A 24,639-nucleotide genomic window follows, 5' to 3' on the forward strand; every position below is an offset into this window, starting at 1 on the left:
ACAAGCACGCACACACACACACACACACACAAACACACACACACACACACGCACACACACACACACACACAAACACACACACACACACACACAGAGACATGCATGGACGCACACACAAACACACAAACACACAAACACACAAAGTAATAGTTTTTCATTGCAGTGTAAAATTGCCTGGTTGTGTGAAGTGCGCTGTGAGTGTAAAGCCGGCTGCTAGCTGAGTTAGTGTGTCTGTCAAGTGTGTGGAACTACACGGTTCTGTTCCCTGTCATTTCACGACTTATCTCATGACCTCCTACCACCAGCAGCCTCACACACCAAAGTCCATTTATCTCCTCTTTCAATCCTCTCCAAAACACTACAGCAAAGACTTATGATGAAACCGCAGGTGGAGGGAAAAACAATGGGCGGAAACATCATCATCATCATCATCATCATCTGATAGCGAAAGATAGTCAGTGCGGTGCACTTAGGATTCTGTTTTCGAGCTATCCTCTTGTTTTTTCGAGCAACACCAGTCATTTGCCATTTCTGATGGAAGGTAATAGCCTAGTGCCGTATGCGGTAACAGCTGCATTTGTTATTTGCCAAACATACTTGTTATGAGAACCTATCGGTGAGACTGAGATACACAGTGCAGTGTGCGTCTCTGTCTGTCAGTGTGCATCTGGCCCCTCTATGATGTAAACTGAATGTAACCCTTCTCTCCGTCTCACAGAGCTCTTTCAGTATGGGCCAAGCAGCGCCCCAATCCCCAGAGAGAGGCAGGCACAGAAGAACAAAATACATTCATCAAGGCCTCAGCTGCTGCGTGGTCAGAGTGTCAAATGAATCGTGTTCCCCCCCAGCAGCACAGGGCACAGAGGGATGGTGAGAGAGAGGGTGGGGGACTCTGCCTGCTTGGTATTCAGCCCGTGCGCTGTGCCAGTCCCGAAAACTGGACAGGTTGTCACTAGCCTCGAAGACACTTTCAGCAATCCATAGCACTCTCAAAGCACACATGCAGGGGGAAGAGAGATAGGAGCAGTGCATTCACTCTCGTTGCCACAGACGAATGAGTATGGGGACATGAGGTGGGGGTGGGTCCATATGGGCTCGAATAACAGAGTGTCCTCATATTCCCTGTACCGATGTTTAATCATAATGTTCTGTTAACGGCAGTCAGTGTCGTTCACCTGCTCTGGATCTAAACTATCACCCATGCCGCCCTTCACCACTAGCCAGACCCGGACGACTGAGAAGATATGATGGCGAAGATACCATCTGACTGTTCTGTTGTCAACCTTTCACAGGGAAGGGACTCCAGGGAGGGAAAATAGCCCCCAAATACATCTTACTCGACTCTACCTTTCCCGTTGCAAAGAAAAGTGGTTACATGATCATGACAAACATAATACTCGCTGCTCACTTGTCCTTGAATCAATAAAGTCGTACCGTCTTCACAATAACCCGTGAGCAGAAAAAAGAAAAGAAAAGAGAGAGAGAGAAATGACACAGAAAATGAGCTGAACTGAGGGGGAGCGCTGACTTTAGACGGAGAAAAACAAATAAACACATTACCAACAAGCATAAATATGTACAATATCAACTGGCTAAACCATGAGATCAGCTCCTATAGAGGAAGAAGGGAAAATATATACTTGATTATACCGAGATAGCACGCACACATGCACACTCCCAGGGAGAACAGAGAGTCTGGGCTCTGGGCAGGGGGGGGTCAACCCCCATCAGAGGCCCCTGGAGCAGTTAGGGGTTAAGTGCCTTGGTCAAGGGCACAACGGCGGGGGGTAGGATACCTTAGATGAGATGCCAGCAACCCTCCAGTCACCAGCTCACCTCCGGCTTCCTCTTGGGGTGGGGATTGAACCTCCGATTACTGGCCGGCTAACCTCTCCAACCTCTAGAACCATTAGGCACACAGATGGGCATTCGCCAGCCATAGCCCCACACCCAGCACTATGTGATTGGGTGGTCTGCATCTGCTCATGTCTGCCTAAATCAAGCCCCTCCCCCAGGCCCTTCCAGGCTGATATACTGCCTCTAATACAGCCCCTTTAGACACATATACTGCCTCTAACACAGCCCCTTTAGACACATATACTGCTTCTAACACAGCCTCTTTAGACACATATACTGCTTCTAACACAGCCTCTTTAGACACATATACTGCCTCTAACACAGCCTCTTTAGACACATATACTGCCTCTAACACAGCCTCTTTAGACACATATACTGCCTCTAACACAGCCTCTTTAGACACATATACTGCCTCTAACACAGCCTCTTTAGACACATATACTGCTTCTAACACAGCCTCTTCAGGGGATCTCCATGCTTTAGATTTCACTCACTGTTCTGTAGCAGCAGAGAGAACTCAAATAGGCTGTCAACTCTGTCCTAGTTTTTTTTTCTCTCTGAGCAATCACTCACAAATATTATTATTCCAATAGTTCACTTGACACTACTCATAGAAAAGCGTACAGGTACAATTGACAAATTGATGGTTCATACTACATGACATACTGTATCTGTTACAACACATTACCGTATACTCACTAGGCTATTAACATACAATATTTCCAACAACAGTTTTTCTTCTTGACTTGAATACAAGTATACTGTTCCATTGCAAAGGGAAAAAATTGCTTTACCAGGTTGGTAATCCAGTTGACATAATCCAATTATACAAAATAACACAATTGTCATCTTGGAGGATGGGGATTTGAGCAAAAATGTTGAGAGGCATCATAAGTTCTACTACAGTAAAACAGAATCAATTGTTTTTAATGAAAGAGGCATTTAATGGAATCTGTGAGGGTGAAATACTCAAACCTTGGGACCGTAATAGTGCCCCTGCCTCCCTGCTGAGGGGGGAGATAAGAGCAAATGGGAAAGGCAGGCAATGAGAAAGTGTTTTATTACCATTGAGTGCTCTCACTCAATGTGCGCCTGTTTCGTGGCAATAAAACATCTGCTTCACAGAAATGAACTCCCCCTATAGGTGAGCTAGCCCGGGGCCCTATCTCTCTGTGCCAATGGGTGGACGCTGGGAAGAAATGAACGATGAGGAGTAGTGTCTGAAATATTGTCAGTGTATATTGTAATAGATATAATATATTGGCTCAAATATTTCAATGCAGACTGCAGACTGTCATACTCTGACAAAGTATAATAGTTCAGGGAAAAAACATTTTATTTTATTCTCGACCCAGGTTTTTTTTTTGTAAGGACTCCTTAGGTGTAACCAATCCCAATAATGGTGGCAATAACATATCCCCAGGCCTCCTGCAGTGTAATCTAGTACCCCTGAGCAGCTTCTCCTCACGTTGAAACGGTTGAAATTAAAACAGATTAGCAGGGTGGAGAGAGACGTTGAAAAAAACGCCACGTCAAGCTCTGCACAGTTCTATTTCACGCCTGTGTAACTCAGTAATTTCTGAGGTGGGTCTAGTACTTCATACAACTTTGGGTGTTGGTTTCTAACGGAATGCATACACTAGATACAATGGGGGCATCGTGGAATAAAAGGCGGATAAAAAGCTGTTCTTAGAAAGAGAAGCTGTGCGAGAAACTCAGAGAAACCAGACCTTCGATGTGGGGGACAACGGACTATGATGCTCAAAGACCGCCCTAATTCCCAAGGCGAAGGCTACATTTTTGGGGGATTTAAACCACCGATCCTCCACCACAGTACAGTACATCAAGCTAAACAAGCAGGTTAGCAACGAACCCAGAGACCAGGGCTGATGAATATGCTACACTACACTCCTCCTCCCGTACCCATGAGTGATCTCCACTCTTGCTGCAGTGGTTTCCAAATTGAACCTAATGTCCTACCTCTCACCAATTAGTTTGCGTGACATTCGTTGCAATATTGAATTCCCTCTCCTGAAGCTACAGTACAGTGTACAGAATGAGTCATAGGAACCCATGACTGATCATCAAACAGCCCGTCTCCTATCTGAGAAATACTGGCAGGACCGGCTGGTGTATTTTCCAATCTGCTAAACAGAGACCGACACCGCCTGCGTGTTTGCACCCTAATGAGCTGCCGGGCATCGTCGGCTTGCATCAAATTATCCCCCGCCCGTGACACGTAACCCGAAAGGTTCTAGAAGGTCAACGGAGCACTGTCCACTGGATCTGATAATTAACAGGGTTAGGGGAGGAAGGCGGTGGTGTTGATGTCAAACAAGACGCTAATGAAAGCTTCAGGTAACAGGGGGTTTTACCGCTCCTGGTCATCCAGTTGACATGTTGGAATCTAAATGAGTAACCGCTAATGTTTCATTAAGCTCAGTTCATTGCTTGTCTGATAAGCCTTTTGTCAATCGACGATTGTTCTTTTTTTCGGGAACAAAATTGTGTCTAACAACTGTTTAATTGCAGTCTTGTACTATTTATGCTATCTTGTTGGGAAGGTTTTACTGTAATGTGAGCTACCTGTGGTACTTCATCAGGGCGTATATACACTGACAGTGACCTTTGGGTCTCTCAACACAGTCAGTGTCTTATTAAACGCCGTAATATAGCCTGCCGAGCCCTTCCAGAACATTATAAGGTGCTCATGCTTTGTTACCTGTGTAATGAAGCGTTCGGAGCTGCACTAGCAGCCAAAGCTGTAGGGACTAACGGGTCACACAGGGGGCGGACCTGGCAGGCATGGGCACTGTGACCACAGCCTAGGGTAGCCTGGAAGCCTGTCCTAACCCTAAACTAGCCTTGTGTTCTACTGCCATTCACAAATCATCAAAACCAAGCTGAGATGTTATAATAAAGGTAAAAAAAAGAAAAACGCAGATTCCTCTAACCAGTTTGTCCACACGCGTTTTGGTTTTATCTCCCAAGTAAATACTCATATTTTAAACGTGTGATCAATCGTGATTCACAGCTTATTATTGTGATTAACTGGATTAACATTTTTAACCGATTGATGGCACTAATTCTACAATAACACCACGAACAAGGACTTTAAAGTTCTGTTCTCATCCAAGAGTCTAGTGTAAATACATTTTAGAGTGAGAGTGAGAGTGAGAGAGAGAGAGAGAGAGACAGAGACAGAGACACAGAGAGAGAGAGAGGAGAGAGAGAGAGAGTGTGTGTGTGTGTGTGCGTGTGTGTGTGTGTGTGTGTGTGTGTGTGTGTCTGTATTGAATGCATCACAAATGAAAGAGATGTGTAGGATCTCTTTTGTGTTATAGTTGCAGCACAAGGGTTGAGACGATACCAAGGACCCTGAGCAGCACGCGTCTGAGAAATGTGAGCGGCTACAATAGAGACGACTGTCAGGCTGTGGATCTGAGGGCAGCACAGTGAAAACGTTGAACTCTCTGTCACATACAGTCGGTTTGGTCGGCTGCTTGAGAGTGTGATGTCTCATCAGTATTCAAAAACGTGATCGTGTTGCTCTGATCTACTGTAGAAGATAGTTTTCTTGTGGGTTCTTTTCATTTCAGTGTGGCTAAATTAAACAAGAAGAAAACATCCCTACAGTGTATTGGCATCCTTTCATCGTTTTTCACACATACAGGCGGTGTTAAGACTGATAATGAATATTCCCAAATAATCGACCCTAATTACAGAGGTTAATCAATAATAACACCCTCTCCATATGTTTGCCTCCCAGGAAGAGCAACAACACTGTGGAAATGAAAAACACAAAACAAGAACCTGGTGTCACGATCCCACCACAACATCTGGGTGGCTTTGGTGATTAGCCGAGGACCCTAAAGCGAGTCATTAGTCATACCCACCAAAATGAACATCTTAATTGATGCAAGGTATACGGCCAACGTAAATAGAGAGGAACATTTTTAGGTTTGTCTACGATATAAAAGGTGACATATCAGAGCTGATCTTGAAGAGCTTGCTTGCTATTGACATGCTGCCACTGTGTGCTCTTTGCAGGCACTGGATTCTGGGGAAATCATTATCATCTTGAGGTTGTAGTGGTGTTGGTTCCTCTATATAAAGTATGAGTTGAATACAAAGAGCTTGTTGACGTCCATCAAAATAAACACAATGCCAGAAAAAATGTGTTTACATGGAAGCTTGTTGTTCTGCCCTGACAGTACAATTTCCTGTTTGAAAATGAGCCTTGTCAAATGAAAATGTTTCCTAGTCTGGATGTCCCCAAGTTGTTGGTGAGAGTTGTATAGAAGCTGGGTGCACTTACTGTATGATAGGAGGCTAAACTACTGCCCGTCAAAGCTGTGCGCTATTCAATAGATAAACACATAAAGCACAACATTGTAAGAGTGACACAATAGGCTACCTGTAATCTGCTTGTGTAAAAACATTCTGTTCAGTCCTAAAATCTTTCTTTTTTTGTGATCATTTTTTTATTGTATCACAAACCAAACACAATACAAACAATAACAACAAGTGACAAGTGACGCCCCCCCCAACTCTTCCCAGACGTAATCCCAATCAAAAGCTGGGTCCAAACCCGGGATGTCGGCCCTCCATATAGTATCTAATGTCAGGGGTCTGTAAGCGTTGTGTGAAATGAAACAACAACGTTTGGAAACTAGGCGACTTGTGCCACTAGTGCTGTGAAGAATTGTGTGCAATGGGTGTGGCGCAAGAGGACTTTGCAATGGGACTCCACTAGCCTTCAGAGCCGACCTCAATTGTAAATAAAAGAAAAAGGAAGAACGTGGTAAATCAGATTATGTACATAGGGTCCTGTAAAGTGTAAAGGATGCAAACCCTCATCTCCATAAATGTCCCCTAGTGTTTGAACACCTTTCTCTCTCCAACGAGAGAACTGAATGGGATGGCCACCAATCAACATTCTGGCATTATTAAATAATGTGGAATTAATGTTTTTTGAATGTTTTCCATTTTCTTTACCATGAAATCAACTTGTTAGTCAATCGGTGGAATTTGGTATTTTTTACTCTCGGCACAGGATCACCCATAGTCGGCGCCCCTGGAGAAAATCAGGGGTTAAGTGCCTTGCTCAAGGGCACATGCAGCTCCCTCCTGAGGCCGGATTCCAACCAGTGACATTCTGATTGCTAAACGGCCTCTCTATCCTGAGTCTAGGCTACCGCCGGCGCCCTGGAGCCATGACACCGACGCCTCAGACTGGAGCCAGGTTAATAAAGGTCGAAGCGTGAAGGCCCAATAATAGTGTTTAAGATCTGGAAGAGACAGACCGCCGGCCTGCCTGCCGCTCCCGCTGCCTTTTAGAGAGCAGTCGTTTACCTCGCAATAAACATTGTCACAGCCGTTTGTAGCTCACTTCGTTTGTCGAGTTGACAGTCTCTAAAATCGTGTGACTTTCTCAATAGAACATAATGGGCCGTATTATGCACTTCTTAACTTGCCGTCTTAAGTGTTAATTAAGACGCACCGCCAGGTTAAGACCTACCCCCACCCTTATTATGCGCTTCATACGCGCTACTGCTATTATGCAGGTGTCGATAGGCGCCCACACATAAGACGTAAAACTCCCGTGCATATATTGCTCATTGTGGGAGTGTTCATATGTTAATGAAGTGCACTAGGCGCCCCTGCTATTATGCGATCTGACTTTGCTCCTATCGCTAAGAAGTGGTTTGAAAAGTTCTTAAGTTTAGACTTCATGCACGTTTTGAAACACGAGCGCGCCTCCGCGGTTTGCGCATGCATGTGGGCACACATGAACACGCACGTGGCTCCACGGCAAGATGTCAATTACGGTCACAGTATAAATGCTTTATTTCAGAAGGGAGAGGCAGAGAAGCGCGCTGACCTCCTTCTCAGGACTTCCATAATAGCATAGCGCTAATGACTCAACGCAGCCGGTTCTTAAAGGGAATGGCACCTGGCACGCTGATTGGGTTGATTGAGAAGACGCCCAAAACACACCCATGACTAATTTCTTTGCTTAGCGCCGGGTTTTAAGCGCCCACTACAGCACGCATAATAGCAAAGTGGCCTTGACCACGCCTCCACGTCTTAAGTTTAGATCTACCGCCTCGTCTTATTGATGAAGTGCATAATCGGGCCCAATGTCTCCACAGGGTGTCAAAATGTTCTGTTGTCGTGGCTGACGGTAGCAGCTGAATGCCCCCTACGATATCGTCTTCCCAGCAAGAATGAGCCTCTAACAGCCTTTGTTGCTATCTAAAAATCATCATCTAGATGTCACCCCCCATGGAGCCTGGAGCATAGAGCTATGGCCTGTCTATCTTCATAAACCGACGCGTCATCCAGTACGTATCGATAATAAGCTAGTAACACTGAGACAACACAAAATAATGCGACCATCTTCAGTTGTCATTATTTCTGAGCATCACTAGAGCAAAATGAGGCTGATTTTCTTCCAGGCCACTTGAAAGACAGCTTAAGCTTAATCTCTTTGCTATTATAACCAGTAAGAGGCCTTTTGTGGAAGAAAGTGCTTGAAAATATGGTAAATATGGTTAGTCAGTACAGGGAAGGAAATCAAGTGTGAAGTTCAAATACCACACTGGTACCACCCCTACTGTGAGAGCCATCTGATGAGGGCACTCCATGTTACCGCAGATAAAGCATGCAAGCAAATAGCTTTTAGTTCCCATTGACTGTCTACCGGTAATTAATTGAAGCAAAAGCAAAAGCAAAGACACAGACGCAGACACAGACACGCACGCACAGATACGCACGCACACGCGCGCACGCACGCACGCACCCACACAGCTGAAACCTCTTTTCCAGTATTTATATAACAGAAACATTTTATTTTTTCCATTTGGCTCATTAGGCAGCTGCCCAGAGTGTATTCATGGAAATAGGATGACAGGAAAACAATCATGTAAAAAAAGAAAAGAGAAGGAGGAGCTGTTTTGTGCAAAGTGCTGTAGGACATTGACTAACACACACGTCATTTTTCATAGAAAATATAGAAACACTTCCAAGTCTTTGTGGTCATTTACTAGACCACACTGTGGTCAGGTGTTTGTAAAAGCACTAAACACCATGGGGGGGGGAACTTGAGTCCATCAGATAGAGGTATTGATTAAACATACTGTCAATTGTGTGCATCCTGAATAAGCTCTAGTGCAGCAGTACAGTGTTTCTTCATTCTGTTCTTGTGAAACACATTGTTTTTGCATCTTGCTGTTGTATGTGTTAGACAAATAAAGTGTGATTGATCGAGTGAAAGTGTGTCTAGGAACAGTGACCGGGTCATAACAAATTACCAGAGGAGACAAGTGACCCCCCCCGACCCCCCTCCCCTGTACTCACGGTCATTGCAGAACAGGCCTCCGTACGTGGTCATGGTGCAGTCACAGGAGAAGCCCTCCCACTGCTGCAGACACACCCCCTGGTGATGGCAGGACTCCTCTGTGCAGGTGGTGCTCGGCCCTGGGGGAGGAGGAGGGCAGTCTGTGTCATGGACGCTTAGGAAACATCATCACCAATCCAACGTTAAGCTAAAATATTCTATACCAATGGTTGCCAACTGAGGGCATTCTCCTAGCCTCACCACCACTGCCACCACCACTGCCCCCCCTAGCTGTCTCACTGCCACAGCACTGCCCCCCCCCCCTAGCTGTCTCACTGCCACCACCACTGCCCCCCACTATCTGTCTCACTGCCACAGTCCTGCCCCCCTAGCTGTCTCACTGCCACCACCACTGCCCCCCTAGCTGTCTCACTGCCACAGGCCCACTCCACCTGACCCCCGCTGCCATCCCCTAGCCCCCCGGCCTCCACCCCTGCCCCTTGCTGTCTCACCTCCACAGCCACGCTCCACCTGACACCCCCCCCCCGCTGTCCTCTAGCCCCCCGCCCCTAGCTGTCTCACCTCCACAGCCCTGCCCCCCTCCCCAGCTGTCTCACCTCCACAGCCACGCTCCACCTGCCCCACCCTGTGGAGGGCGTCGGCCATCAGGTCAGGGAGTCTCCCGTTCAGGTCCACCGAGGCCAGGCAGCCTTGGTAGCCGTCCCGGGACGCGATCAGCTTGGGCAGGACGCTGTACATGCTCTTCCCCACCCCGCCGACGTACAGCTCTCCTGGAAAAAGAAAAAAAAAAACATCAAGTATTAATGAAGTGTAGCAGAACCTTCATCACAGAGTAGAAGAACGATCACACTCAGCGGAGAACAGATTACCCCCAAAGTGAGGTTTGCTAAGACACAATAGCACTGAGGTGAAGGTAATCAGTCAGCTTCAGCCGTCATGAATAAACCACGGCTCTAACACACCAACACTTGTTTGTAATTGCTCTGTTGTCATTGACCTCAAATAACTCGCTCGTTAACATTCAAATCAGACAGAGTGCTTTCGCAGTCAACAACTTCTTAAAAGCCATTTGGTGACACGGGTTACGTCAGATCTGAGGTGAACGCGACTCTAAATCATGTAAAGTAATGACGATCTGTCGCGGGTTGGTTAGATTTATGTCTCTCTCAGAAGACTGTTTACTTTGAATACTAACACTCCCAGCCGTGGTTAACATTCCCGGTATGGCTGACGATACAGATTATATCTAAGTTGCGAGCAAAGCCATTTACATAGTGTACAGTTTGTGTTGAGACTCTCAGACACAGATGCAGGATCACTCCGCTGTGATGTTTATTGGCTGAGAGGAAGAGACATGGGAATATTAATCGGCAGAAGGATTCCAAAACATTTGGTGCTCAAAGATATTCTGCTCAAACTCAAAAGAGTTTATGAAACTGCTTCACAGGCATTTGGAATCTGTGGAACATCAGCATGAGCAGATTTGTATGGATATAGATATGTATGTATAGATATAGATATGTATGGCATAATACATATAAAACATTACAGTGAACTATATCTATGAATTACATTCATTTGTTTGACACAGAAGAGTATGAATTTGTTGTCTGGTAGTTTCCGGTGGTTACATAACAAGTTCAGTATACCCTGGGAAAAGGAGAACCTGAAATGGATCTTTGATGTTCTGAGGAACAAAGTGAGGAAAAGAGCTGCCATTAGATGACATGAAATACCAAGCTTTGTCAAAACGTTCCACGCACTTAGGCAACATCAATTTATCTTCATTTAAGCAATATCACACGAGAGGGAGTGCTGTCGTGAGGTCGTAGGTACGAGGCCGCAGGCCGAGTATAACAGCACGACCTCAAGTGTGATATTGCTTTTATACAACAGTTCTACAGCACCATTTATTAGTTAACAGTAATAAGCGACAACAGATTATGATTTGTTTGTTTATTTAATCATAAAAATAAGCGAAAAATTGTTCCGCAACTGAACTTCAAATGGACTGTTGCCTAGTAACCTGATCTGTGCGGCGGAGTGATACCTATAGTTAAAAGTCCCAGTGCTGTTATACTGTATATCGGCACTCATGGAATGCCTCTTGTCCAATCAAATTACTTAGTCGGAACTGGGGACGCGGGAAGTGGAGTTGGAAGAAGATGCTGAGCTTAACAACACTCCCATTAATGCTCTACTGTCGGACGTTGTTGAGAAAGAGCAACAGACGGCCAGAAACGTATTAGAACTGATATTCAGATCCATCCGATTCTTCGGCAGCGAAGGGCTTCCGTTAAGAGGCAATAACAATCGACATGGAGTGCTGTCTGTAATAATGGTCAACATCATGTTTGTGGACATTGTGGGACACTGTGAGCTGAGTGGAAATTACTGTAAATTCCAACACATTGTTGGTAAAATATTTAACGTTACGTCTTTGTAGTGTGTGGGTGCGTGCGTGCTTAACTATTATTGCCCGTGCATTGGGGCCCGTCGTTATGCCACTGTGTGCGTGTGAGCGAACGAGCAATCAGCGAGAGGTAGGGAGGGAGGGAGGGAGAGAAATCGTTATAATTTTTTCCCTGGCAATTTTTTTCCCTGTAGCGTATATAGACAGCACCTCAGCACCCCCAGTCAAAATACCTTCCCGCGTGCCTGGTCGGAACTAACTGTTGTATAATACTGTTGTGAAAGTATGCTACATGTCAAATTAGCCAGGTAGTGTTACAGTATCAAAATGAATGTACATGTATCAAACATATTCAATATTACATTGTCCAGAGAACATGTGAATATTGCCTTCATCTGTTGTTGAATGACAGTAACATTACCGTAATCCAACAAAAGTCAAGAAAACAATTCAAGTGTTCAACAATTCAAATATACTAATCAAAAAATATCTTGGCTATAGGCACAGTAGTTGGTGTATTGACCATGTCTTTCCTTTCAAAACAACCCTGCTAGTACATTGTACTGCATTGTACCAATGCAATGAGACAATCTCCACCGGGAGTATCCCATGTTACAAATGACAGCAACCCAAACCTTTCCTGGCTGTACAGCTCCTCTCACATTTCACACAAATTGGTTGTGGAATCGTCAGATCCCAACACATATACAACATGTCAAATATTTCAGCTATTTCAGCTTGAGCTGTTACAATGGAAATATACTGTGTAGCTGTTCTTTTTATGTAAAAAGTTCATTTCTTTCCCAAGGAAATGAAATAATGTAGACTCTTAGGACCATTCAGAATCACTGTTTAACAGGAATGTTTGATTTGCACATGTCCTTCAGAATTTGAATTATTATTTATTATATTTAAGTATATTTTCACATACAGGTGTGTGTGTGTGTGTGTGTGTGTGTGTGTGTGTGTGTGTGTGTGTGTGTGTTTGTGTGTGTGTGTGTGTGTGTGTGTGTGTGTGTGTGTGTGTGTGTGTGTGTGACAGGGGGGGGTGGAAGTCCCAGAGTCAGTGAGAGGCAGGGGGACATGCCCTGCTGACATGCCCTCTCTCCCTTCTTCTTCTTATTTTCCTGTCTATCTTCACTGCATCTGTCCAATAAAATGAAAAATATGAGTGGGTCTGCTCCACTCAGAAAAAAGTCAGTGATCCAACTCCAGGTGGGCTTAGGCACGCTCATGCACCCAGTAGAGCTGGGATGATGGTACTGAATGCGGAGCTGAAGTCCACAAACAGGATCCTGACATAGGTACCGGGGGATGTGAATTGGAACTCCCATATTGACCTCACTGTCTACAGACCGGTTGACTCTGTAGGCCGACTGCAGTGGGTCGAGGAGGGGGGTTGATGACGGCCTTGAGGTGGGTCAGCATGAGGCGCTCTAAGGTCTTCATGACCACAGATGTCAAGGCGACTGGTCTGTAGTGATGGTAGATGATGGTGGATGTTTTGAAGCTGGCAGGTACATTACATTCAAGTAATGAGGCGTTGAAGATGTCCGTGAGCACTGGAGCCAGACGCTCTGCACATCGCTTCAATGTAGAGGAGGAGACAGCGTGTGGTCCCGCTGCTTTGCAGGCGTTCAGTTTCTTTAACAGTTTGTTGTTTAACAGCTAGGAAGTAGAAGAGGTGTGATAACTGTGGAGGAGGGCTGGGTGTGTGGGTCAGAGTGAGGACTGGTCCGTTGTCTGTCGAATCTACAGTAAAAGCCATTCAGGTCATTTGCAAGTCTAAGGTCAGCCATAGAGTGGGGGGGATTTGGTTTTGTAGTCTGTGATCTCCCGAAGGCCTTTCCAGACTGATGAGGAGTCGTTGGCTGCAAATAGTTGTTCCAGCTTCCTAGAATACTGTCGCCTGGCCTCCTTAATCTCCTTGCCAAACGTGTACTTAGCCGGAACCTTCCCTTGTCTCCACTCCTGAATGCCCTCTCGAAGCTGTTTGAGTCTTGCGAACCAGAGCGTTGTCATTGTTGTAACTCCCCCTGGCGCCCGTCGGAATACACACAATCCTCACAGAAGCTGGTGTATGACATCACAGCACTCTGTGTGTTCGTCCAGGCTGTTGGAAGTGGTCTTAAAACATGTGACGTTCTGAGATAGCCAGGCAGTCAGTCATTCAGCTTCTCCAATACTTCTCTGTGGCCCCAGTTCTTAGATCTCCACACAGCAGGTTTTGAAAGTTTTCGTTTTCTGCCTGTATGCCGAGATCAGATGAATAAATGCGTGGTCAGATAATCCCAGAGTCGCGCGGGGAACCGCATGATAAGCTCTGCTGATAGCGCTGTAACGATGATCCAGATTCATTTATATATTAATATTTTGATAGCGAGGGAGTTATGCTGCGGTTGGAAAACCTCTCTTCATTAGAGCGTACAGTACTCAGACTGATGAATGATATCCCTGGTACCGTTGGTCCATGACCTTCATACTACCTCTTATCTGAAATTTCTGATTCCCTGAACTTCGGTGCTGCTGCTGGAGTGAGAGAGAAAAAGACAATAACAGGTATGGTAACTGGTGGAAAAATACCAGAAGCCGCACCCAGTCATGTATAATAGGTCAGTGGTCCAGTACAGTAAGTACAGACTAGCAGAGTTGTCAGACTTTCAGAGCTCTTCCTTTACAGTTGAACAATATCTGTACAGAGAGCTACAAGGCCGGTCATTTGGATCATAGAAGATGATTGTGCAATTTCATGGCGCGATACCCAAGAATGCCATCATAATTGAGTAAATAGGCCCATGATGCACTCGGAGTGGCAACGTGAAGGTCATGCGTGCTGCTCGGCGCAGACAGAAAGGATGGAGGGAAGATGTCTTTAGTGAATCAAATCTCTCTTAAGCGGTCTAGCTCAGAGAGGGTGAGCGAGAGCGAGACAAAAACAAAATGGAGGTAAAACTGTAATAGGTATAAACTGAACCAGTGCCTATAGTTCATTCCATCTAACATCTGAAACATGCAAATACATGTACATGATACATGGGCGGCAAAGGGAACAACCCTTTCCTGTTTGCAAGCTATGGTCCGCCCCCGAACCCCTGGCTGGTCACTCTGCTCTTCCACCTGGGCTGGCTGTCTAGCAACGTCACCTCGTCATGGATGCAGCAGTCGCGCTACTCGGTCACGACTTTGTCCTGGTACCCCGCTGGTGGAACGAGCTGCCCACTGCTGTCAGGACTGCAGAGTCACTACCTATTTTCCGCTGTAGATTGAAGACCTCCATCTCTTCAGGCTACATCTTAACTGCCCCTCCTAAAGACCTCCTCATCCCCACTACTACCCCCCCCCGTACAGTTTCTCTACTATAACAAAAATATACGATTCACTTAGACACATGTTTTTGTTGTAAGTCGCTTTGGATAAAGGCGTCTGCAAATGCCAAGTCAATTTCCTGTATGTGCGAATATATACTGAATTCTGATTCTGATTCAGTGGGGGAAATAAATATTAAACACATTTCCAATGCAGCTATTCAGATGCAATCTAGACCAGATATTGTTATTCACTCAACAAAACTACACAGCTAAATAAATTGTAACAATCAATGTTTTGCTGTCCTGCTGGAAAAAATACCCACGTCTCATCCTTATCATCCTGGTGGATGGCAACAGATCCTTCTCAAGAATTTCCTGTTCCATGGCTCCATTCATTTCCCCTTCCCCTTCACTGTAGGTATGGTATTTTAGGATCCTATGCAGAGCCATTTCTCCTCCAAACATGGCGCATCATATTGTTGCCGAAAAGTGCTGATCAGACTACATTCTCCTGGTAATCTACAGGCTTCTCCAAATGTTCCGTAGCAAACTTCAACATGCCTTTTCTTTAGTAAAGGAGTCTTTCTGGGTGATCGCGAATGGAGACTGTGGCGGTGGAGTGCTTTGCTTATTGTATTCTTTGTGTCAACTGTACCCCCTGCTTCCAGGTCTTTCTGGAACTGTTCTGGAGTGGTCCTTGGCTCAGCTGTTTCTGGAGCTGTGCTGGAGTGGTCCCTGGCTCGGGCTACTCTTCTGACTAACTTTCTAACTGCCCGGTCAGAAATCTTGCGAGGAGCTCCTGTGCGTGACCGGTGGATGGTCTAATGATGTTCCTTCCACTTGTGGATAATGGCCCCAATGGTGCTTATAGGCACATTTAGGAGCTGAGAAATCCGTCTGTAACGAGTGCCATTACGATGCTGCTCAACAATCTTGTTGTGAAGGTCTTTGGAGAGCTCTTTGCCTCTGCCCACTATGAGATGTTTCTTGCAGGAAAGTGTCGTATATTTTTACACATTAATAGCCTTCTTATATAACGTATATCTTACACATATATTCACGTATATTTTACACATATTACACGTATATTTTTATTACTTCATATATACTTTATTAATACTTTATTATTTCATTACAAATGATCGCGGGGAGATTTTCAATTGTCGCACATGCGCAGACACACACACACGCACATGCACGCCCCCGAGGGTCTAGGCCAATCAGAGGCCTAGAAGGAAGGATCACGATTGGCCAAGAACATACTGTGATGTGATTGGCTGAGGGCCGCTATAAAACCCTGTGCTGAGGAGGGAGCTCAGTCTGTTTTCTGTCTACCTCTCCCCACGACGTGACTGTTTTGTGTGCCTGTAATCTAAGGACCCGATCTTTTTTGAATAAATACTCTTACACTTTGGCCAGGAGTTTTTACCTCTTCTTTGATCACTGAAACAGAGAAAATATTCTACATAAGCTTGGTGACAAATGATTTATTTACTTGCATTCAGAGGTGGGAAACCTTTTTTTCAAAGAGTGGAATACTTACCCACCAACATGCACTAACCCAGCTGATTCTAATTAGCACAGGTAGGGAGAACTCATTAGTGGCATAAGCTGGTTTAGCGCTTTTTCTTACTGTGTTCAATACTTTTTTCCTTCGCCATTCCGCTTGATTGCACGTAGCGCTTTTTTTTTTAATGGATTCAGCTGTGTAGTTTTATTGAGTTAATTCCAAACTGGTTTAAATTTCATGCGAAGAGCTGCAATGGAAATGGGTTTTGTATGTACATGTAATGACTGAAGCAGTCGATTTTTTTCAAGGTCGATGAGTTTTGCTCCTGCTGTGGGCACCGCTACTTGTCTTTGATCATCTCTGTTTTTAAATTAATTTCACTTTCATTATGCAGACAGCCTTTTCACTCAGTACAACGCCTTTGTTTGATTCCATACAAAGCAACTCCTCCGCGAGGCTTCTTGTACTGCATATAAAGATGCAGAAAAGAAGCAACTATTCCCTACCATTAGTATCCTCTTCACGATTCCTATTGAGGGTCTTGGCTTTGGTGTGAGAGCAACAATACAAAAATACGGATGTGTCTTTTAATAGTGGAGTACAGAGGTCTGTTATACAACAGTATCCATGCCAGTCATTTAACTCAACTCAACTGTATTGTATCGTATACAATATAGATTGTATACGATACAATTGTATGGTGTATTGAAGACGTAATAATCCATATAATAGCTAGAGCGGATTAGTACTGTATACCTTTCAGGTCCAGGTTGCGGGCTCCGTTGGAGTGCTGAGTGACGGTGTGGGAGTCGATTTTGAGAACGTGCACGTTGTTGTCGTCCCGGGAGACCACCACGTTGTGCCATTGGTTGTCATTGAGCGGTTTGTCAGAGTTGCCCTTCATAAGCGACGGCCCGTTCCCCAAGTCAAACACGTAATGGATGTAGCTGCAGTAAAACAGAGCGTTACGGCACACAGTCAATCCACAGAACAATAACAATACCTCTTTGTATAGATTTATCTTTCAAACAATCGAATTTGTCACAAACAACCTATTATAAACATTGTACTTATCATGTATTTCTCTACAGGGCAGGTACAGTATGGATATTTTTTTTGACATTTCATTAAAAATGAAAGAATGTTTAGTGTACCGGTAGTTTTGTGTGAAGCAAATGTACATGCCGATCTGACAACTCCCTTTCTCGTCAAAATGTGTGGAGAGAGTACAGTACAGTAGTTGCCTCACACAGTGAGTGAAACTAAGCTGTACAGTCAGTGTGTGTTTTGACAAAGAGAGAACTCTGACTTCCGCCCATCCTCTGTGTGTGCAGCAGACAGCAGGCTCCAGAGCTTAGCGAAGGCCTCCTGCTGACTAATTGCTTTCTAAAGTGACAGTATTCCTGGGCGAAGCTGGACTGGAGGTTAAAACTAGACAATACGCCAAGCATTGTTCTCTCTCTGCCTCTCAAAAAAGTAGGTCCAGTGAATTGAAACATTTGCAGCAGATTTTTTTCCCTGTAATTACTTATGCCTCTGGTTATGTCAAATAGTGACAGTCATACTAAATTGCTTTCTTTACTTTACATTCAAGCGGATTTACAATAGCTTCGCCTGCTGCCCACAATTTTGTGTTTACAGAAATGACACATTTTCTTTTAACATTTTTGGCATTTATCAGATGCCTTTATCAAAAGTGTATACAATTCTGTCTAAGTAAGAGAGGACTCGATATATCCGCTTGTTAAGTCGTGACGTGTTTCCGGGTCCAACGTTGGCTGAGGCGCTGTCTTCGAAATGCCGAAATAATAATAATAATAAATTATATTTATATAGCGCTTTTCCGAGGCTCAAATACCCTGACAATAATGGAGAAAACAGGAAAGTGCTGTGTCCCTTGTTGTATGAATAGATCAGAGTCTAAAAAACGATTAAACTGTCATTCTACCGCTGTAGTTCACAGGTACTCTGGTGGAGGGAATTTCTGGTTTGGACTCGGAAATGGCTAAACGTCACTTTTGACGTCAGACTTAACAAGCGGATGAAAACAACGTTGACAGCTTGAAGTGGAGCCTGACTTCCGTCCTGACCCTCCCACCCCGATCCCCCCACTCACCCTTTGACCAGCTCCACCACGATGAAGTCACTGCCGTCTCCAGAGTTGAAGAGCAACAGGCCGTCTGGGCTGGTGGTCTTGAACTGAAAGAAGAGGTGCATGGAGGCGTAAGCCTGCAGGGTGGAGAAGGCCAGGTAGCTGGCCCTGCTGTGGAAAGTCACAGGGTCCGCCACGATGCGACGCATGCCGAACCGGGCGTTGAGCTCACAGTTGGAGATGTCGCCGTTCTTGCACTGGTCCAGGTAGGGCACCCCGTTGAAGGAGAGAGCCTGCAGGTGACCTATGAAGTTGGATGGCACCACAGAGATGAAGCGGCGCTCCGTCATGATGCCTGTCTCGATGTTGTGGAACTCCAGACGGGTGTGGGCCCCTGTCATGTGGCCTGGGGGGTAGAATGAATACAGGTTTAACTCCGTAAACATCTGTCATGAGAATCATCATGTCATGAGTTTCCCTTCACCGTCTTCCTGGTCCAAGTGCTGCTCTCCTCTCTTACCTTCCACAGTCACGTTGTCCACAGAGAGCTGGAGGTTCTTCCCACGCCGCACCACCTTGACGGAGTGCCATTCGTTGTCGTTGAGCTTCTGCCCTGCCAGGAGCATCTCTGGTCCTTTGCCTGTGGATAGGAAAGAGTCAGGTCACCATCATGTTCCCTCATCAAGTATATCCTCCTCTGAGAATCCCTCTTTATAAGGAAGAAAGACGACACTCCCCGCTTGGAATACTGTTAACACATGCTATCACTCTAATATGCACACACATCTGCAACTGATGTATGACATTAAGAGAAGTCAGTATAAACAATTAGTTAGGATTTAGGAAAGACATGGGGTACCCTCTTATCTCCAACAAGACCTGCAGGCTGTTAAGGTTTTTTATAAGACAACATCTCGGTCAGAGTTGACAGTTCTCGCGAGACAATTGTAACTGTGTATTGTTTCTGATCACTAGCGAAGAATATTAATTTAAGGGGCTTTCTGTAACTAAAACCCCCTTAGCAATTATGAACACAATGACCAGTATCCAGAGGGCTTGGCTAGTTAGATACAGCTTTGCAGCTCCGGGATTTCCGACACAATCCTCAGCTCCTTTTTTTCTCCAGCAGCACTCAAGATTCGGTTTCAAAATAGGTCACAATGCGGAAGCCTGCCGCTGCAGCACCGTCACCCCCGATCAGCGTCTCCGCAACAGGCCGACACGGAGGTTCAAAGGAGTTCTGACACTGCTCGCGAAGCTAATTGGCCATGCCTAAGCCCGGCCGCTCCTCCAGGGGTTCGTCTGTCTAATTGAGCTCAGGGTGTATAAAAATCACAGGGGACACAGAGAGGACACTGGGCTAGGAAGTTACAGCTGATGACATCAATTGGTTTTTGCCAAACACTCCACACAGTTTCTCCCTCTGGGAAACACAGGCCAGTGGTTTCTGTCGCTTGTACCGCATCACAAGTGCTCTGCAGGGTGCAACGTGGATATAGGCTTACCTGATGAATATTGATCATGTGCATACATAAGTGCTACACCGCACCGCTGTACATACTGATCTTCCAACATCAAATGTACACTTTCGGTACATCAAACAACTTTTACATCACAAGTAGGCCTACTACATCGTTTTAGAAAGGCGATGAATCTTAGATTAGAAACTGGAAGATAGGTAGTGCAGTGCATTTTCCAAAGTGACACCTTGTAACACCCTTGTATACCGTGTTGTCGTTTTTGGAGACATTGGGTATTTTGTGCTGGCTCTGAGAATAACAGAATAGAGCTGAATCTAAACATTAGTATTTTAAAACCACATCAATTTTAAAACCTTCACAACTGACCTCCACCACCCTCTTTCTGAATCCCTATTCATGGTCTGGCTTCTTACTGGGTTGGGGTTCATGTCCGTCCAAACCCGTGTGTATCCACTACATCACTGCACCAGTTTACTAAGCAGGTGGAGGAACAGAATAACACTGTCTGGGGTGAGGAGATGGAACTATTCATCTGAAGTGAACTGTGCTAAACCACTGGCGGTCTCAGAGGGAGCTGGCCCTGCTATCTCATTACAGAGTCTCTACTCAAACCTCTACTCTCTGGTTCAGCAGAGCAGCTCTCCACAAGAAAAAAAAGCACAGTTAGAAACGTCAGCAGGCGAGTGATGCTAATACTGTTAAAGAGATGGGCTGAGAGAGAGTTCTGGTATGACCTTATCACAACGTATTATAAATCAATACATATCCATAAAGACTGACACTGTTTTATTCTGGACCTTAAGGCTGGCTTTCCTTAATGTTTAGATTGTCTTTTAAAATCAAGTGATAATTCAATATGCACATACAGTACAGTGCGTCAACTTGAATGTTAATGTGAAAATCATATTGATATCAAGGCATTGTTTACACAGAGTTTAAGTTATGTACCGTTGAATCCCTTAGTAGCTTAAATGCTGTATGAGTGTTTAATTAAAGGGGAAATGCATACAGATCATTCTCGTGGGATAATTTCCCCCTGGGGACAATAAATCTAATCTAATCTAATCTAATCTTGAACGTCGCTATTCATATAGTTTGTGTTTGTCTTGCTTTTGAGAGTTGAGTTCCCAACTCAATACAGTAGTACTATTACAGGGCCGTCAGTGAAATTGTGAGAGGATGATGATTCTATCTCTGTCCGTTCGTAGGTCACATGCTTTTTTGACACATTTTTATGAAACTTGAATGATAGATCTTGCCATACAGGATTCATCATTTAAGAGGTCACCATACGGTGCAATGTGGAGAGCTAGGAGTGCAACAGGACTATAGCCTAACTAATTTGGGAATAATATTTGGAGAAATCAATGCAAAGCTGCAAGAAGCAAGACTGATGAGGAATCAAAATTAGCACTACACGTTCCGGTTTCAGCCTGGCTATGAATGCAGCTGTAGAAGTGTATCCTAACACAACAGGTCTATAGTCAAACCCTTAAAAACACACCGCAAACGTCACTCTCACTGTTGCGGCCTCCACACTGGCTGCGTGTCTTCTGTGGCTCTAACCCCTACATTTCACTGGCAGCGTCAACCTCAGAGGCGCGTGTGCGCACGGCAGAAGTGCTTCTGCTGTTTCTTCGTGTCTTCCATACTGGAAGCGTTTTCTGCTAATTGTTCTGGGTTCAGTCTCTGCTGTCATCCATCCTTAATGAGCGGTTCGAAAAGTGAAACGGTTCTAAGCAGAAAACAGTCACGTTATTTGTTTAATTGTAAAACTGCATGTCGATCATGAAGAAAATAGACTCTCTAGGACCACGTATTATCTATGTATTTGTTATGTAAGGTAACTTTACTTGAAATAGTTTAGATTAGCCCACTTGTCTATTCGCATTTCCTAAATAATGGTAATGCCGTTAATTAATTAATTGTTTTATTTTCATTGTTTTGTTAGAGCGAGTTGTAGACAGAAGGAGAGCGATAACACGTTATCTGTTACTCTGAATCCTGAGGAGAAACCAGGGGTGTGTGTGTCTGTGTGTGTGTGTGTGTGTGTGTGTGTGTGTGCGTGTGTCTGTGTGTGTCTGTGTGTGTGCGTGTGTGTGTGTGTGCGTGTGTGCGTGTGTCTGTGTGTGTGTGTGTGTGTGTGTGTGTGTGTGTGTGTGTGTGTGAGAGAGAGAGAGAGAGAGAGAGAGCACAAGAGCATGAAAGAACAAATGAGAGATCGAGAGAAAGTGTAGTTATTATTACATTAGACCAATCATTCAGAGCATATTGAGCATTTCCACGGGAATGTTATTGCTTTTAATATTTCACAATAGTGCCAATGACATGTTATTTTACGCGACTCGCGGGCAAGAGAATACCGAGCTTTGTGGCAAGAGAAACGAGTGACAAACCCAATAAACCAGAGAAGGAGCTTTTCACCATCTTGTCTTGTCAGGAAAAACATGTGAAGTACTTCAGAATGAGCGCTGAGTCAATGGATCAATGGTTTTTGTTTACCTTTTTGTTCAGAGAAAGAGAGAGAGAGAGAGAGAGAGAGAGAGAGAGAGAGAGAGAGAGAGAGAGAGAGAGAAAGAGAGAGAGAGAGAAAGAGAGAGAGAGAGAGAGAGAGAGAGAGAAGAGAGAGAGAGAGAGAGAGAGAGAGAGAGAGAGAGAGAGAGAGAGAGAGAGAGAGAGAGAGATCACTGGAAAAACACTTCCCTTCACCTGATGTTCTTTTAACGTACCATAATATAAGTATAGCCTAAGGGGGGTTTCTGCTATGACTACCATATTTTAATACGGCTTTTAATTTGAAACAGATAGCGGAAGTGTTGATTTGAAAGAAAATAGACATATTTCCAGGTGTTACATTGAAACTGTAGTGTACGGTATGTTGAAACTGTAGTGTATGTTGAAACTGTAGTATATGTTGAAACTGTAGTGTATGTTGAAACTGTAGTGTATGTTGAAACTGTAGTGTATGTTGAAACTGTAGTGTATGTTGAAACTGTAGTGTATGTTGAAACTGTAGTGTATATTGAAACTGTAGTGTATGTTGAAACTGTAGTGTATGTTGAAACTGTAGTGTATATTGAAACTGTAGTGTATGTTGAAACTGTAGTGTATATTGAAACGGTAGTGTATGTTGAAACTGTAGTGTATGTTGAAACTGTAGTGTATATTGAAACTGTAGTGTATGTTGAAACTGTAGTGTATGTTGAAACTGTAGTGTATGTTGAAACTGTAGTGTATGTTGAAACTGTAGTGTATGTTGCTGGTATGATCATTTTCAGGCGCGCAGGGACTCCGGCTCTCTCGATGGCGTGCCGCGGCAGCCTGCGTGAGACGCGCATCTCACACGCGCAGTATGGCTGCTCTAACCCATTAACATGGACGCTGAAATGAAACTCACGCGCTGCTGAGGTTGACATTTGCGGTGTGTTTATAACATTTGGGAATACTATTTTGTGAGTGAAGTCTGTTACGCAGCATCAATTAATCTCCAAATTGACAACTCTCCTTTTATAGAGAGGCGTTACATACTCTTGTCTTTTGAATCCTGATGAGGTAAGACAGCTGAACAAAGCTACTGTAATGAGACATGTTCTTCCAGAATCAATGGCTTTCATAATTCAAAACAATCCCAAAATGCCCCTTTAAGTATTAAACTTTAAGGCCTCACTAGCCAGCTGTTTTTAGAAGCTGGGAAATAAGACTACATCAGCTTTAGAGGTGCCCTTTATTTAGTCTGGTGATCCATATTTAGAGCATATAGATTTCATCCATTTATGTTTCTTTTTAATAAGGCTAACCTCAAAGGCATGGTGAGGATGATATACTACTTAATGAGTGAGTTGAGACTTTGAACCTCTAAACCATGCATGATAATGAAAGCATGGTTATTACATTATTTAGTAAACCGTCTTGTTTTTAGTTGTAACAACTAATGAAATACTACCTACTTACTTAGCACATTCATATTAAATGTATACACTAATGACTGCAGCAAACGTGTTCAATGTTGTATACTGTATATAATTATAATCATTGTGGATTAAGAAACCTGTGGCCAACAGTAAGCAGGTAGAGATAAGTCTAGCTTAGATAAGTCTAGCTTAGATAAGTCTAGCTTAGATAAGTCTAGCTTCATGTTCTGCAGCTCACCGCTCTGTTCAGGACCATGGACAGATCCCAACTAAACACTTCTAAACGCTGAAATCGTCCTGCTCTTAGTTTTTTGTGAAACACATTTCATTTGATTCTCTAAACACGTCTCCTGGCAGATCCCACCTGCATTTCTGTAGTAAAACAGTTCAGCTTCAGACTAGTTCAAGTACGGGACTATTTAAAATGCATGGTGAGGAGGGAGTAAACAGAGAGAGAGCCCCAGATGGTACAGGGCCCTAATTGAGTATCATTTAGTATAACTACTGGTTCATTCCGTCTGTTTAAAAGTCAATTACAGTTTTACTTTTGCCATTAATCTTCGATCCATCAAACTGTATAGGACAACTCTGCCAGGGAGTCTGCTATTTAAGGGAAATATGAAAATAACCAGTATCACTTTGTACACAAACCTGTCTCACCTGCGCACATTGTAAGAGTACAGAGAGAACAGAAGGGCACGCAG

At 44.3% G+C, this 24,639-nt stretch overlaps 1 protein-coding gene across 1 annotated transcript in view; it reads right to left on the reverse strand.

Moving 5' to 3' along the window:
• The window catches only part of nrxn2a (neurexin 2a), a gene marked incomplete at both ends in the record, with an annotated part of 162,800 nt that overhangs the window by 92,278 nt on the left and 45,883 nt on the right, over positions 1–24,639 (reverse strand). The window contains 5 exons of the mRNA XM_080549562.1: positions 9,220–9,339; positions 9,817–9,990; positions 17,208–17,398; positions 18,568–18,949; positions 19,064–19,183. Coding sequence (XP_080405688.1) covers positions 9,220–9,339; positions 9,817–9,990; positions 17,208–17,398; positions 18,568–18,949; positions 19,064–19,183 — 987 coding nt within the window. The remainder of the gene's footprint in view (positions 1–9,219; positions 9,340–9,816; positions 9,991–17,207; positions 17,399–18,567; positions 18,950–19,063; positions 19,184–24,639) is intronic.

Source organism: Nansenia antarctica (genome assembly GCF_963989245.1).
Source record: "Nansenia antarctica genome assembly, chromosome: 20".
NCBI classification, from domain to species: Eukaryota; Metazoa; Chordata; class Actinopteri; order Argentiniformes; family Microstomatidae; genus Nansenia; species Nansenia antarctica.